This window comes from Phalaenopsis equestris, unplaced genomic scaffold (assembly GCF_001263595.1).
Source record: "Phalaenopsis equestris unplaced genomic scaffold, ASM126359v1 Scaffold000062, whole genome shotgun sequence".
Taxonomy (NCBI): Eukaryota; Viridiplantae; Streptophyta; class Magnoliopsida; order Asparagales; family Orchidaceae; genus Phalaenopsis; species Phalaenopsis equestris.
Genome location: NW_018164504.1, coordinates 185,039 through 198,485, shown reverse-complemented (window position 1 = coordinate 198,485; position 13,447 = coordinate 185,039). Strand labels below are relative to the sequence as shown.

Sequence of the window (13,447 nt, the reverse complement as noted above, 5' to 3'; positions counted from 1 at the left end):
ATTATATCCAAAAAAAATCTTATATATTTTACAATTTAAGTAAGTATAGACATGGTTTCATGGAGAATAAAAGATATAGAAATATTATTATTTATGAATTAAATCTTTCATTTAATTACCTCCTTTTTCTAGTTCTAAAATGTCATTAATCTAATGAAATGATATTTATTCCACCATGATAATAATATCATTATCCCTTTCCACATCCGTGTAATTGCATTTTTAAAAACAAAATTACACTTTACCAAAAATTTCCTAAAAATTTAAAAAAGAAATCATCCACCATCCATTCCCTGCGGCTGAATGATCCAACGGTGGATGAATGATCAGAAAACCGCATATGGGAAATTTCCATCCATATCTGGAAGCCGCTTTATAAATCTGCAAAGAACTTTCTTTTCAGAATTGCAGAAAGAAAATTTTTTTAGGTCGAAGCAATGAAAGTAATGGTAATCCTTCTTCCATCTTCAAATTTATGCTTTCACTGAATCAACAAGGTTTAAAAAAACTGCTTTTTTTATGATTTCTGTAGGTTGGCACGATGATGGAGCTTGAAGACGATTACAGAGCGCCGCCATGGCTGAATCCTCTTCTGAAAACTAGCTTTTTTATCCCCTGTAAATTTCACAGCGATTCCAATAAGAGCGAATGTAATATGTACTGTTTAGACTGCACTGGTGCCGCTCTCTGTTCTTCATGTCTTGCTCAGCACAAAGACCACCATGTCGTCCAGGTTTTCCTCTGTCTCTCTCTCTGTGTCTGCTTAATTTTTCAAATGCTTCTTCTTCATTGATATTTTGTTGTGCAAAATCCAAACTTGGCTTCAGATTCGAAGATCCTCGTACCACAACGTGATCAGGGCGTCGGAAGTGTCGAAATATATAGACATTTCATGCATTCAGACATACATTATCAACAGTGCAAAGATTGTATTTTTGAACGAGCGGCCGCAGACGAAGCAGGGGAAGGGAGTCATTGTCACCTGCGAGAGTTGTAACCGGAGTCTCATTGATTCCTCCCGGTTCTGTTCCATTGGATGCAAGGTGCCAACTTTTTCAAATTTCTCCACTTTCTTTTACTATTTGTTCCAATTCCTCCATCATTGAGCATTCTCCGTCTTCTATTCTATCTGCTGAACTATAAAGGCTGCATTCTCTCTGCAGTTGTTCTGCGGAAGGTGATTTTGGGGTGGTGTTTGGGTGTTATTGGATTACAATATCACCGCAATACCACCAATATTACCCAAGATCATGTCAATTCCACTTATCTGCACCTAGGGAAAACGGCTCGTTATTCGTGAACAACCCGTGTTTGGCTCGTTAAGAAGCTCTAGTTCGGCTCATTCGCTAAGTTAACAAGCCAAACACGAATAAAGATTTGTTCGTTATTGTTCAGCTCATTTTGACTCCAAACGAATTGAGACTCGTCAATTATATATATATATATATATATATAATTGATGAGTAGTATTTAAAAAAAAATTAATTAACTACAAGGCTATAATCAATTAAAACTATTAATTAAAAAAATAGAATAAAAATTATTAAATTATATTTAAATGATGTTTTAAAATAAATAATAATTTTTAAATCTTGCCTCAATCTTTAACATCTTATGTCAACGTGATTAGAGTTGTGAAAATTACTCTTTGTTCATGAACATGAACATAATTTTTGAGCTCGAAATATAAACGAGCCGAACATAAGTTGAGCCTGAGCTTGCTCGTATTCGGCTCGTTTACATCCCCATATGCACCTTAAGCCGCACGTAATATTTTTTCTTTCTGAAAAACCGCAGCTTGCTGGAATGAATCATGACCGGGAGCTTACATTTTCACTCGGGAAGAAAGAATGGTGGAGATCGCCGAATGATGACGGTGACGGCCGCCGGAGCATCGCCACTACGCCGCCAACTTCGCCGCGTATCGAAAGCTACCGGAAATCCCCCAGGAAGGGGATTCCTCATCGAGCTCCATTTTAGAAAAGAAATGCTTGCAGTCACATTACCCTGAAGAATAATATATGTTTATATATATTTATATTATTAAAGACATTGAAGTGTAGGTTAGTATTTTTCTTTGAATAAAAAAATACCAGACAAATAAAACAAGTACAGGTTCTAATGTGTGTGTGTGTGTGTCTATATATATATATATATATATATATATATATGATATTCATGCATACTACTCAATCGTTATGTATTTATGTATCTGACTCCTAAACTTTGTTGTTTACATATATGTCATCATATCTATATATGAAACGGTGTATTTATTTTTTTAAAAATTAGAATACTAAGTTTCTGATGTGATCTAAAAGATTTGAATGATATACATGTAAAAGACAACATGAAGGTGTAGAGTGCAAGCATTTGCTTTATATTACTCGGATATGTGTAAAACCTTCCAACTAATATCTCATTTTCTCCAACTCAAGTTTTTGAATTTTCTTTTTTTGGCTATTCAAAGTTTTGGCCGAATACAAGAGACTTGGTTTTTTTGCCACTGAAAAATATGCAGCAAAAAGTGCATAGGATTATTTGTACAAGTTTTCATGTAGTGCGGCAAGAAAGAAGTGTTTCGGGATCATATATTAGAAAAAATATTACATACGGTTAATTGTATGTGTTGATTGTGATGCGTGCAGAAAAAAAATAATCTGCATCTTTCGGTGTATATATGCAGAGCGTATGTAGTACTTGTATTATACATTGAAATATTATTGGTGTTTGTGATTGGAAGAACATTCCGATTGGGAGATTTTTTTTTTTCAATTTTTCTTGCGGAGCATCATTTTTCATATTTTTTTTATGCTACTCTTCTACACAAAGCTATGAAAACTAGAACAGTTCAGTTGTTAAATTTGTTAGCAAGAACTTTTAAATTAATCTCGTTAGATTTAAAAAAACAAATTGTTTGAATTCAAGTTAACCTTTGCAAATAGATGATTGAAGTGCTCAGTCATTATGCAAAATTATCTGAAGAATCATTTTTCACCATTGTTTAAAATATTGTATTATTTCAATAAAATTATTTACTTTTAATGATATTTAAATTTTAATCATTTAATAGAAATTACTGCTCGAAAAAACCACCTTTCATTTTATTCATGATGGGTTTATATAGAGTCTTACTGATGCAAGTGATATCATGGATGACAATGACACGACTTTAAGAGAAGATTTAATGCAAGTTCCATGTGGGTCAATTACTAGATGTCATGTAAAGAGAGTGAAAGAAGATCTTAATGGATTAGTCCAGGAGGCTTGAACTCAAGCCTATTCATGGGGATCTAAGAAGAAAAAACCACAAAGATTTGTCAACTTATTCCAAGCCCAAGGATAAATGAGTCATATTATTATGGCTGGATATTTTGTATTTTTTTGTGGTTTAATAATGACTTGCATGCCAACTTTATGTAGTTTTTCATTTTAAAAGATATTTTATCTTCTCTTTTATTTGCTTGTAAATTTTAGCCTATATATAAGCCTTATGTCAAATGAGAAAGGGACTTTTGATTCTTGCCAAAAATCTTGCCAATTGGGTTGTCTCCCACGGTTTTCTTAGGATTCCAACGGAACTCTAGGTCATCGCCTAAGGAGTTCTTTCTCGACTTATCAAGGTCATCGCCTACATCGCCTAAGGAGTTCTTTCTCGACTTATCAAGCGGATTTCCACCCCGTTTGTGGCGTCTTCCATTGTACTAAGGTTATTTCCTCACGTCAAGCATAGAATTGCGGTCTTATACCAACGTCCTTGTTTGCGTTGAGCATTGAGTCAAGGTTTACCTCCATCCATCCATTTTACCGCAGGTTCTACATATAATTCGGTTTGTTCCAGCCTTTGGACGGTGCCTTGGTTTGTTCCAGCCTTTGGACGGTTTTATTATTTGGTTTCTTGCATCTCATTAGAATTTCCATCAATTATTTTTTTTTATTTTGGCATAGCACATCCGATTTTTTAATAAGAACGTCAATCCCCACGATCCTGTCTTGCATATGTGCACATCACTTACATGTTACAACATTTACAAATAACATCTCTAAACTTCATATATTTACAAATAGGACCTTATATTAGATACAAATCTCAACACTCCCCCTTAAGATGGATGGACAAAAGTTAATCACTAAACCTACTTTGTCACCTGACTTAGACAAATCTAATGTGCTAAGTCTTTTGGTGAGACAGTCAGCCACTTGCTCTATAGTGGCTACATGACTTAGTTCCAGTAGTCTGTTATTTAGCTTTTCCTTGCTGAAGAACCTATCAATCTCAACATCTTTGGTTCTATCATGTTGCACCAGATTGTTAGCAATGTTGATCGCTGACTTATTGTCGCACCACAACTTTATTTGAACTCCTTGGTCCACCTGGAGCTCTACCAACAAGGCTTTCAGCTACATCATCTTAGCAACTTCTAAAACCATGACCCTATACTCTACTTCTGTTATTGATCTCACTGCTACCAACTATTTCTTACTCTTCCAAGAGAACAAGTTGCCATTTACAAACATGCAGTATCCATATGTGGACCTCCTGTCATCAACACAACTCGCCCAGTTAAAGTCACAATAGCCCACAATACCTATATATTCATTCTTCTTGAAAATAAACCCCTTCATTGGTGCACTCTTCAGATACCTTAAAATCTGACTCCCTACGTTCATATGACCCTTCCTTGGATCATGCATATAACGGCTCACTACACTAACTACAAACGAGATGTCGGGACGTGTGTGACTCGGATAGATCAGATGATCCACCAATATATGTTATTTGTCACAATCAACCAGCTCTCCTGTTTCTGTACATGGCTTGCCCTTCCGATCAATTAAAGATACTCTAAGGTTGCATCTCAGCATGTCTGTTTATGTGAGGATATTTAGTACATACTTTCTTTGAGATAAGACACTTTAATCCCAAGGAAGTATCACAATTTTTCACCTCTAATTCTTTTCCTGATCTTACCTTTACTAGAGCAATTTTTGTTCATCATCACTAGTGATAATCATATCATCAATATACACAACAATCATAATGGTGTGAACACCATTGTGATGAAAGAACACTATGTGGTCGACATTGAATTATTGATATCTCATGCCCATCATAGCTTTTCTATACTTATCAAACAAGTAACAATGAAACTGCTTCAAGACAAAAAGCGACTTCTTAAGCCAGCACACCTTGCCCAATGTTTGATCTGTAATGAATCCTGGTGATATGTCCGCATACACCTTCTCCAGTAACTCACCATGATGAAAAAAATTCTTCACATCGAGTTGGTATAACATCCACCCACCATTCACATTCGAAAAAAACCAGTGTCCTCATTGTGCTCATCTTCTCTACCAGTGCAAAGTTCTAATCATAGTCAATGTCATACATTTGACCGTACCATTTCTCCATCAATCGTGCCTTACAAGATCCACTTGCACAAATTTCTTTTTTCCCTGCTGGCAACAGTACTATCTCCCATGTCATGTTCTTATCGAGAGCCCAAGTTTCTCCAACATGGCGACCTTCAACTTGGATCCTCTTTAGCTACATGCCAACACTTGGTATAAAAACAGTGTCCAAAGATGCAATGACTACTCTATGTATAAGAGATATATTAGAGTATGAGACAAACTGAGTAATGTCATGAGAACCCAAGTTTCTTTAGCATGACAGCCTTCAACTTCCTCCCTCATTTTGACTTGACCTTAATCTATTTCATCTTCAAGGATAAAACTCAATTTAACCATTCTTTACTTTATATGCCCAATCCAAAGCCCTTGTCAGATTCTGTTTCACGTGAAGCCGCTTGGATCTTTCTATTCCCACATATAAAAGATTTTGCACTTTTCCTCTGCTTAGTAGCAAACAAAAGAAATCGACCTTCGAAGATCCCATTTGTCGTGATTAGGGCTTGCTCGAAGGCAAAGATTGGATCGTCAGTTTCCCGTCTGCACTGTGAGAGCTTCTTCTCCGCTCGGGATGCATGGGCACATGAAACCTTTGAACTCCCTTCTTCTACTCCAAATCTCTGGAGACCGGACGACGAGAAAGACAGGAGATTCACAGTCCTTCTGTGTTCCTGTCGTTGCTTCTCTTGTGTGAGTAGCGGTCCTTCTGCAATCCAGTCACTTCTTTTCTCGTGCGAGTCGCATTCCTTCTGCGATCCCATTGCTACGGTGCTCTTGCTGCTTTATCCTCCTTACTCGAGCAACCACGACAGTGCACAAGATTTCTTGGAACTTGGCTAGGGTTTAGCTATGATACCAAATATTGAAATTACAACTCGAAAAAATCACTTTCATTTCCTTGATGGCGGGCTGATATAGAGCCTTACAAGTTACAACATTTACAAATAAATCTCTAGACTGCATCAATTTATATGTAGGACTCTATATTAAATACAAATCTCAGAAGATTTGATCCCCCCATTAAATATGAGAGATAATTTAACATCCACCAATTTAGAGTCTGATTCAATTCTATAAATTGAACAAACCAATTTTTAAAATTTTACTCTTTCATGCTTAGCTTTCAGAAGAATAGAGAATACATGCAAGTAAGATATAACTAAGTTTGATTCCCTCAAATTTTTAATATGAACACAATAAAATTATTTTATTAGTTTATTAATTTTCTTTTGCCTAAAAATATGTACTGTTTTCAAGTTATAGTTATTCATGCTTACATTCATAGACAAATACTAATAATAATAGGTAACATGCTAAATTGGAATGTACCCCAACATCTAAATCGTGACAAGATTCCGTGGAGCGAGAATCTTATAATTAGATTCCTTATAATGAATTTAAATTAATAAAACATATATAATAAAATTACGATAATATGTGTAGATATACTTGTTGAACCCACCCAATGAATAGAATGTAAGAAATGAGAGACAAAGAGAGGAGTGAACAATAAAACATCGTATCAATCATGTTATATTCATATAATGATCAACATGTTTATAGGGGAGAGTACAATGTGATGATTTAACTTTTTGTCTTTGCTTTATTGGGGTTGTACAAGATATCATTGGTATTTTACATGTATAAGCTTATTATCTAGAAGCTCTCTGGGTCGGCTGGCTAAGTTCAATTTGGGTCTTAATTGGCTGAGATTTGCTCAGATGGTTGGAATTTATTCTGTTGGCTGAGTTTGTTCAGTGTAAGTCAGCCAGTTAATATGGTTTGATTATCGATTTTTGACCTCTGATGAAGAGCCTTTGGATGTCTCTGGGGTGGTTGAAGATGCTAAGGAACGAGATCTTTCGTGGACCTGCTCATTTTTAAATTCTCCGTCGTCTTTGATCGGTCTCACAGTTTTGTCAGATTTAGCCTCATTGATTTTGCCCCGATCAATGCTAGCATATTTTTTGGACATTTTTTAGTTCTCAAATTTTCTTATTTTTTGAAAATGAGATTGCAAAATGAAGAAAATATTTTAATGTAAGAATTATATCATGTTTACTATAAATTAATGCTTTAATAATTGAATTGTCTTGATTTTTGTACCTTCGATTCTTATAAATATGGTGTGACAAGACTTTTTAAATTTCATTTTTTCTCTGCATTTGAAAATATTAATTTTCGATAATTGTAATAGAGAACGTGTCAAATCCCCGAGGGAATATCCCCAACAAAGATCGGTTTCGTATTGCCTTCAGGAGACCAAATAAGCGATACTGCATGGAAGGTGAAAGGAATGATAATGCTTCGTTAAGAAGAGAAAAGTGATTGTACTAGCAGATCAGATGGGGTCGTTTGATTCATTCATTGACACTCAACAGGGAAACACATTGGCAGTCAACCCAACAATCTATCAATCGACTATAACTTCTACTATGGATGATACCCACTGACCGAAGGGGTCACACAAGAAGTTACTGATGCTCTACAACTACATGATATACAAGAAGTTGATGATGCTCTGTTGCTGCTCGATATGCAAGAATTTTTTAGTGCTATGTCATCACCCGATGAGAGCACCATGTCGCTATCATCGTCTGCATTGTATCGACTCTATCTTATGGGAAGCCTCAATTGTACTAGTTAAAATTAAATTTTTTTTTTTTTGGGGAAGGCCCTCTGCTTTACGTTTATCTCTTGGTTCATTTTATTTGGTTCTAATATTTCCTAGGTGATGACTCACCTAAACAAATGTTGGTGAGAACTTGACTGCGACATTAGCTATGGTTGCTCATGTGCCACTCAAGGGCAGTCGACTCTGGAGTGGGGATGGGATTGACCACCCAGGCAATCTCCTTGAGACTCCGAGAAAGCAATTGATGGATGCAAGATGTCTCTCATATCGTTGGCTCACCACCTGGACAAGATCCATAACACCTTCACTCGGTTGGTCGGGATCTATTGAGGTGAGGATATACACACGCTGCTTGCTCGTGTGGACAAGGTGTAGAGTATGTAGAGGAAATGACCACTCTTCACCATAAGTTATCTCACATCATATCGAGTAAACTGGCATATGTTTTGGGGAGAAATTTTGTATAAGTGGTTATTTTAAACCCTAAACCCTAAACTAAAACGGTACCCATATATGTATATGTGGTTGTTTGGAAGTTCAACTGATATTATTTAGGGATTTTCACGGACATGGCACAGTGAACATTAAAATTTACATATTTAGGACAGTAAAAACTTATTTTACTGTTCCCGCACCCGGTGATCAATCCGTTTCCCTAAATCGCCGAACTCCTTTCAGAAAAATCTTTTAGGCGACCGAACCTACACAGGCGACCCCATCCCGTTCTTCTCGAGGCAGGTTTTCTCCGGCGATGGTCGCCGGCGTGCTGGAGTCCGGCCGACGAGGACGCTAACGCGCTCGACATACGCCGACGCTTGGTTTTCTCCGCCGTTTCCAAACTTCTTCTCTAAATCGACTGAGCATCATAAGTTTTTTAATTCAAATTTCTATTTTATATCTTTAGATCTATGATTTTGATTAAATAGTTTGGATCTTATGCGTTTTCAAACTCTTCTGTGCATTCTTTTACCTGTGCATTGTTCTGTATGTATTACTAAAATATGAACGATGTTATTTTGGTTTTGATCAAGGTTCTTCGTAAATATATGTTATGTTTTAGTTTGTTTATGCATCCTTTAGTTGATGTATATTTTTTTAAGTATATATATGAGAATAAGTTTAATGATAAGGATCATTGCCTCACAGCTTGAGCAGGGAAGAAATAGCTCCCTTTCTGTTACTGCCACCTATTTGGTGCTGCTAGAGGAGAAAATTTTCCATACGGAGTCCAGATGTAACTCTGTGTGCGGACTTCTAGTAATATGCCGCCACGTGTGCTACATCACCGAGGTTATTGTGAGACTATTGAAGTGAAATCACGGATGTTATTGGGGGTTATTAGGGGGTTAATGCAGGGGGTTATTGGAGTGAAACCGCGGAGGTTATTGGAGGGTTATTGTCCGGGGTTATTGAAGTAAAACAACGAAGATTATTGCTGAGGTTTGTTAGAATGGAACCGCGGAGGTTATTTGGGGGTTATTGAGGGGTTGTTGCGGAGTTATTGGAGTTAATGACTCAATAACCCCCCAGTAACCTTCCCAATAATATCCACAGTTTAACTTCAATAACCTCCGCGGCTTCTCTCTAATAACCTTCACGGTTCCACTTTAATTTTTTATAGGTGGGCCCAATATAGCACACATGGTGGCATATTACTAGAATTCACCCAGTTCTACGTACTCTGTATGTAAGGTTGTGTTGTGAGCGCGGTTTCAGTTGGCCTGCGATACATGCCTGAATAAATATAACTAGCAATTTGTGTTTCTAGTGGTGACACATTGATATTCTGTGCGTTAATGTAACTCGGATGAAGATCTCTTAGCTAAGATTAATGGGAGATATGGGCCTGCTGATTTGATATGTGGATGTTAAACTTTTGTTATCTGCATTTCATTCTGAGGTTAGCATTCAGTGGCCAACCATCCAGGGCTGCTGTACCACTTCATATCAGCAATACAAAGTTTTACATACATAATCAACAAATATGCTGGAGTTCAATGGACATACATAATCAACTGATTAGGAACCAATTCCTATTTATTTACACATCTGACATCTAAACTTCATTATTTACATATATGGCACATTATCTATACTAATAAACTAGTCGGCTGGGCAATGTGTCAAAAGTCCGCAACACAACAATTAAGATTGGTGTAAAACTACTGAGGTTAGCATATTAAATAGGGCAAGCAGAAGGATACTGGTGCAATCGATCATCGAGACAACAATAATCACAAAATCAAAAACAAGCAAATAAAAGCTAGTAACATGCTTTCCACCACAAAAAAATATCCCAGAAAAGAGTTGACGTTGAAGAATTACAGAAAAGAGTCGATCTTGAAGAATTACAAAAGAGTTTTGAAAGAACTACAAAAAATAGTTGCTTTTCCACATAAATCCCACAAACATATAGATTAAAGATTTTCCTGGGATAACTATGAGCTCGATTGATTGAGTGAATTTTTTGCATGTAGTTTTGTGATGACCCGATATATCACAACACGTCAGCACTTGTGATTTTTATTCATTCTTTGCTCAACCTTCTCCAAAAAACTCTTAATTTTTCTTTTCTTCGGTCTTACTCCAGCGTGAACATTAACATCGACTACACTCCATTCACCTTTCCTTGAAAGAGTAGAAGTATGATCTTAATATGCCATTTAGTACTTAAAATTAAAATAGTAATATTAGTTACATTTTCAGTTATCGAGATGCCTAGTAAAAATTAATTTAATAACTAAAAACCTAGTGACATGGTAGCAATCATTAACATAAGTATGCCACAATGGATGTTCTTTGGTTCTAATAATAGTCTGGCATGAATACATGGTAACCCAGTCATTTGCCAAACTTTGCAGCTACATTCTTTGCTTTGAATATTTACTTCATAACTATTTAGAGATCCTTCGACCTCAACTGTGTATGGTGTTGATTAGCGCACAATGAATTGGTCTTTTCTAGTACTGATATCTCTTATGTAATCTTTTACGTGTGACACTAGTTCACCTCTCTATGTATTTGAAGTTAACTTCCTCTTTGCCCTTAGTTCCATAAGCATTGCTCCCAATATATCAATCAAATCAACCACAAGCTTATTCTTGTCCTTCTCGATCCATGCATTAAAGGATTCAAGCATATTATTGATAAAGTAATAATTTCTTAACTTAGGTAAGAAATCAATTCTCAACCACTTGTAAGGCAAGCCTAATAAGAGTAAATCTATGGACAAATATTGTGTAACTCATCCATCTTACATTCAAATTTGTGTTTTGTATAAGCATTAGCAACTGCCCACACCAAAATTTTAATCCTTTGATTGTCATAACGATGAAAAAATTTCTTCAATTTCTTCCATAGATGTCGTAAATACACCTTATGCTCCGCATCTGGAAATACTTATGTGATTGCATCTTCATGGCCCTTCTCCATGTCTGATATAAATGGCAAGTTAATTAAGTGCCTATTGATTCTGCCAAATTTTCCAAAAACCACTTCCAAGTGTTCGTGGACTCAGAAGCAAATGCTACTGTAAATAAACCATTGTTACCATCTAGTGCAGATAATATAACACCCAAATATTTTTACTTTAGATGATAAGCATCTAAGGCCAATCAAATATTTACAACATGCCAGAAAACCATCAATAGAAACACTAAAGCTCGCATAGAATCCCTAGAAGGATAAATCATGTCTATCACAAGTATATGTAATATGTGATCCCAGATTTCTTTTAATAAGCTCATCACGTAGTGTTGGTACCCATCTGTAATTTTCATTAACCGACCCAAAAATATTCTCCCGAGCTAGTTCTCTTGACCTCCATAATCTCATATAGGGCTAAGAAAACCCATGTGTTCTCTAAGTTGCTAATCTGCTTTAGAGCGATGATAAGATTTTTTTTTAGTAATTTCTTCAATTTCGTTTGCTACCAATGAGGTTGTTGCTAGTTAATTGTCTGCTCTATTTACACCTGGACGTGAATGTGCTGGTTCTAATTTTCACACCTCAAAGCTTTCGCCATCTCCACATAATGCATCGGGTACCCGCCAAGGGCACCCTTGATAGGAAAATGTAGCACTAACACGAGATCAATTACTATGTGTATTCTTCAAACCAAAGTTTCTCTTGCTGACATTAGATTTTACTTTTTTGGAACTTTGTGAATTACAATAACGTGTTCCAACTAATAAATCTTTATCTTCTCTATCTTCACTTATTACAAATTCCTCACTACAAACATCTTGATCAGTGTAAACATTATGAATACTATTAGATATTGAGTGGTATACATCTATTGTGTTACATCCTTCTCCAGCTTCTCGACCATATGTACACCTAGTTATTTCTCTGTCATCTTGTCTTGTGACCACCACCTCAATTCACCCATTTCTGCTAGATTGGTTAATCATTTTAATCACTTCCATGTCATCACTAATAGTCATATACTCCTTCGGCGAATGTACAACATACGTGATAAGGTTAATCATTTTAATCACTTCCATGTCATCACTAATAGTCATATACTCCTTCGGCGAATGTACAACATACGTGATAATATAACTCAAATTTATAACTTGGAAGCCAATGACAAATTGTCTCAATCTTTTTCTTCAACGAACGTAATGTCACAGTATCTTTTGGAAATGTAATCGTTCTCTGTTTCCCGTCCTCATATCTTTTTCTTGCTTGATTTTTAACTTGGCTCCAATATCCATCATATTTAAACACGATTAAAAAATTTGTGTTCCATCTACCACAGAAATCATTCTAGCAATCAAATCAACAAGTTAGCTTGCAAATTCAATCTGGTGGATCGATCCTAAAAAAATATAAAGGTGTCAGCTAGATTTTTAACTCGAACCTGCAAAGGGCTCAAAACAGTGATTGAAGGTTAAAATGGCCAAGTGAAGTAGCCAGAAGTATAAGCTAGATATTAAGCACCTAAAAGGCTCACCAAGATATTGAGATCTTTATCCAAAGATTGCTACATCAAGCAACTGAAAAAAAAAGGATTTCATGAGAACCCTGATGTAAATCAGTCAGAAAGAGAGCAAGAATTCTTCAGATGATACCTTTCATGACAAAGCAGCCATTGATGCTACCAACTGAGCAACTCCCACTAGAGATTCATATGTCAAATATTGAAATCAGGGTAGGATGAATACTGTTGACAAGATCTGGATCATCCATATAATCCAATAAATAAATAAAGTTAATCAATTCTGTCATGATGCAAGCACTCTTTTCTCTTTTACATAAAATCTTGCTTTCATTATGAATAAATAGATATCTTTCACCTGAAGTTATCTTGTCTTTTTTGCTTCTGGCTTTTCAACACTTCAAGATAGAGCAACCCCATCATTGAATTTGAACCTGAAACATATATGAACATAGTAA

The 13,447-nt window shown here is 36.0% G+C and overlaps 1 protein-coding gene across 1 annotated transcript; it reads left to right on the top strand.

Annotated features, from left to right (window-relative positions):
- Positions 1 to 200: 200 nt before the first annotated feature.
- LOC110019595 lies at positions 201 to 2,002 on the top strand. Its single transcript, XM_020717328.1, has 4 exons — positions 201 to 449; positions 533 to 733; positions 828 to 1,043; positions 1,798 to 2,002. The coding sequence occupies exons 1-4, from the start codon at positions 438 to 440 to the stop codon at positions 1,978 to 1,980; spliced, it is 612 nt and encodes a 203-aa protein (XP_020572987.1). The 5' UTR covers positions 201 to 437; the 3' UTR covers positions 1,981 to 2,002.
- Positions 2,003 to 13,447: the final 11,445 nt, after the last annotated feature.

Coding starts and splice junctions, on each gene's coding strand:
- LOC110019595 (XM_020717328.1), top strand. Junction 734..827: donor AAGACCACCATGTCGTCCAG/GTTTTCCTCTGT, acceptor ACTTGGCTTCAG/ATTCGAAGATCCTCGTACCA. Junction 1,044..1,797: donor TCTGTTCCATTGGATGCAAG/GTGCCAACTTTT, acceptor GAAAAACCGCAG/CTTGCTGGAATGAATCATGA.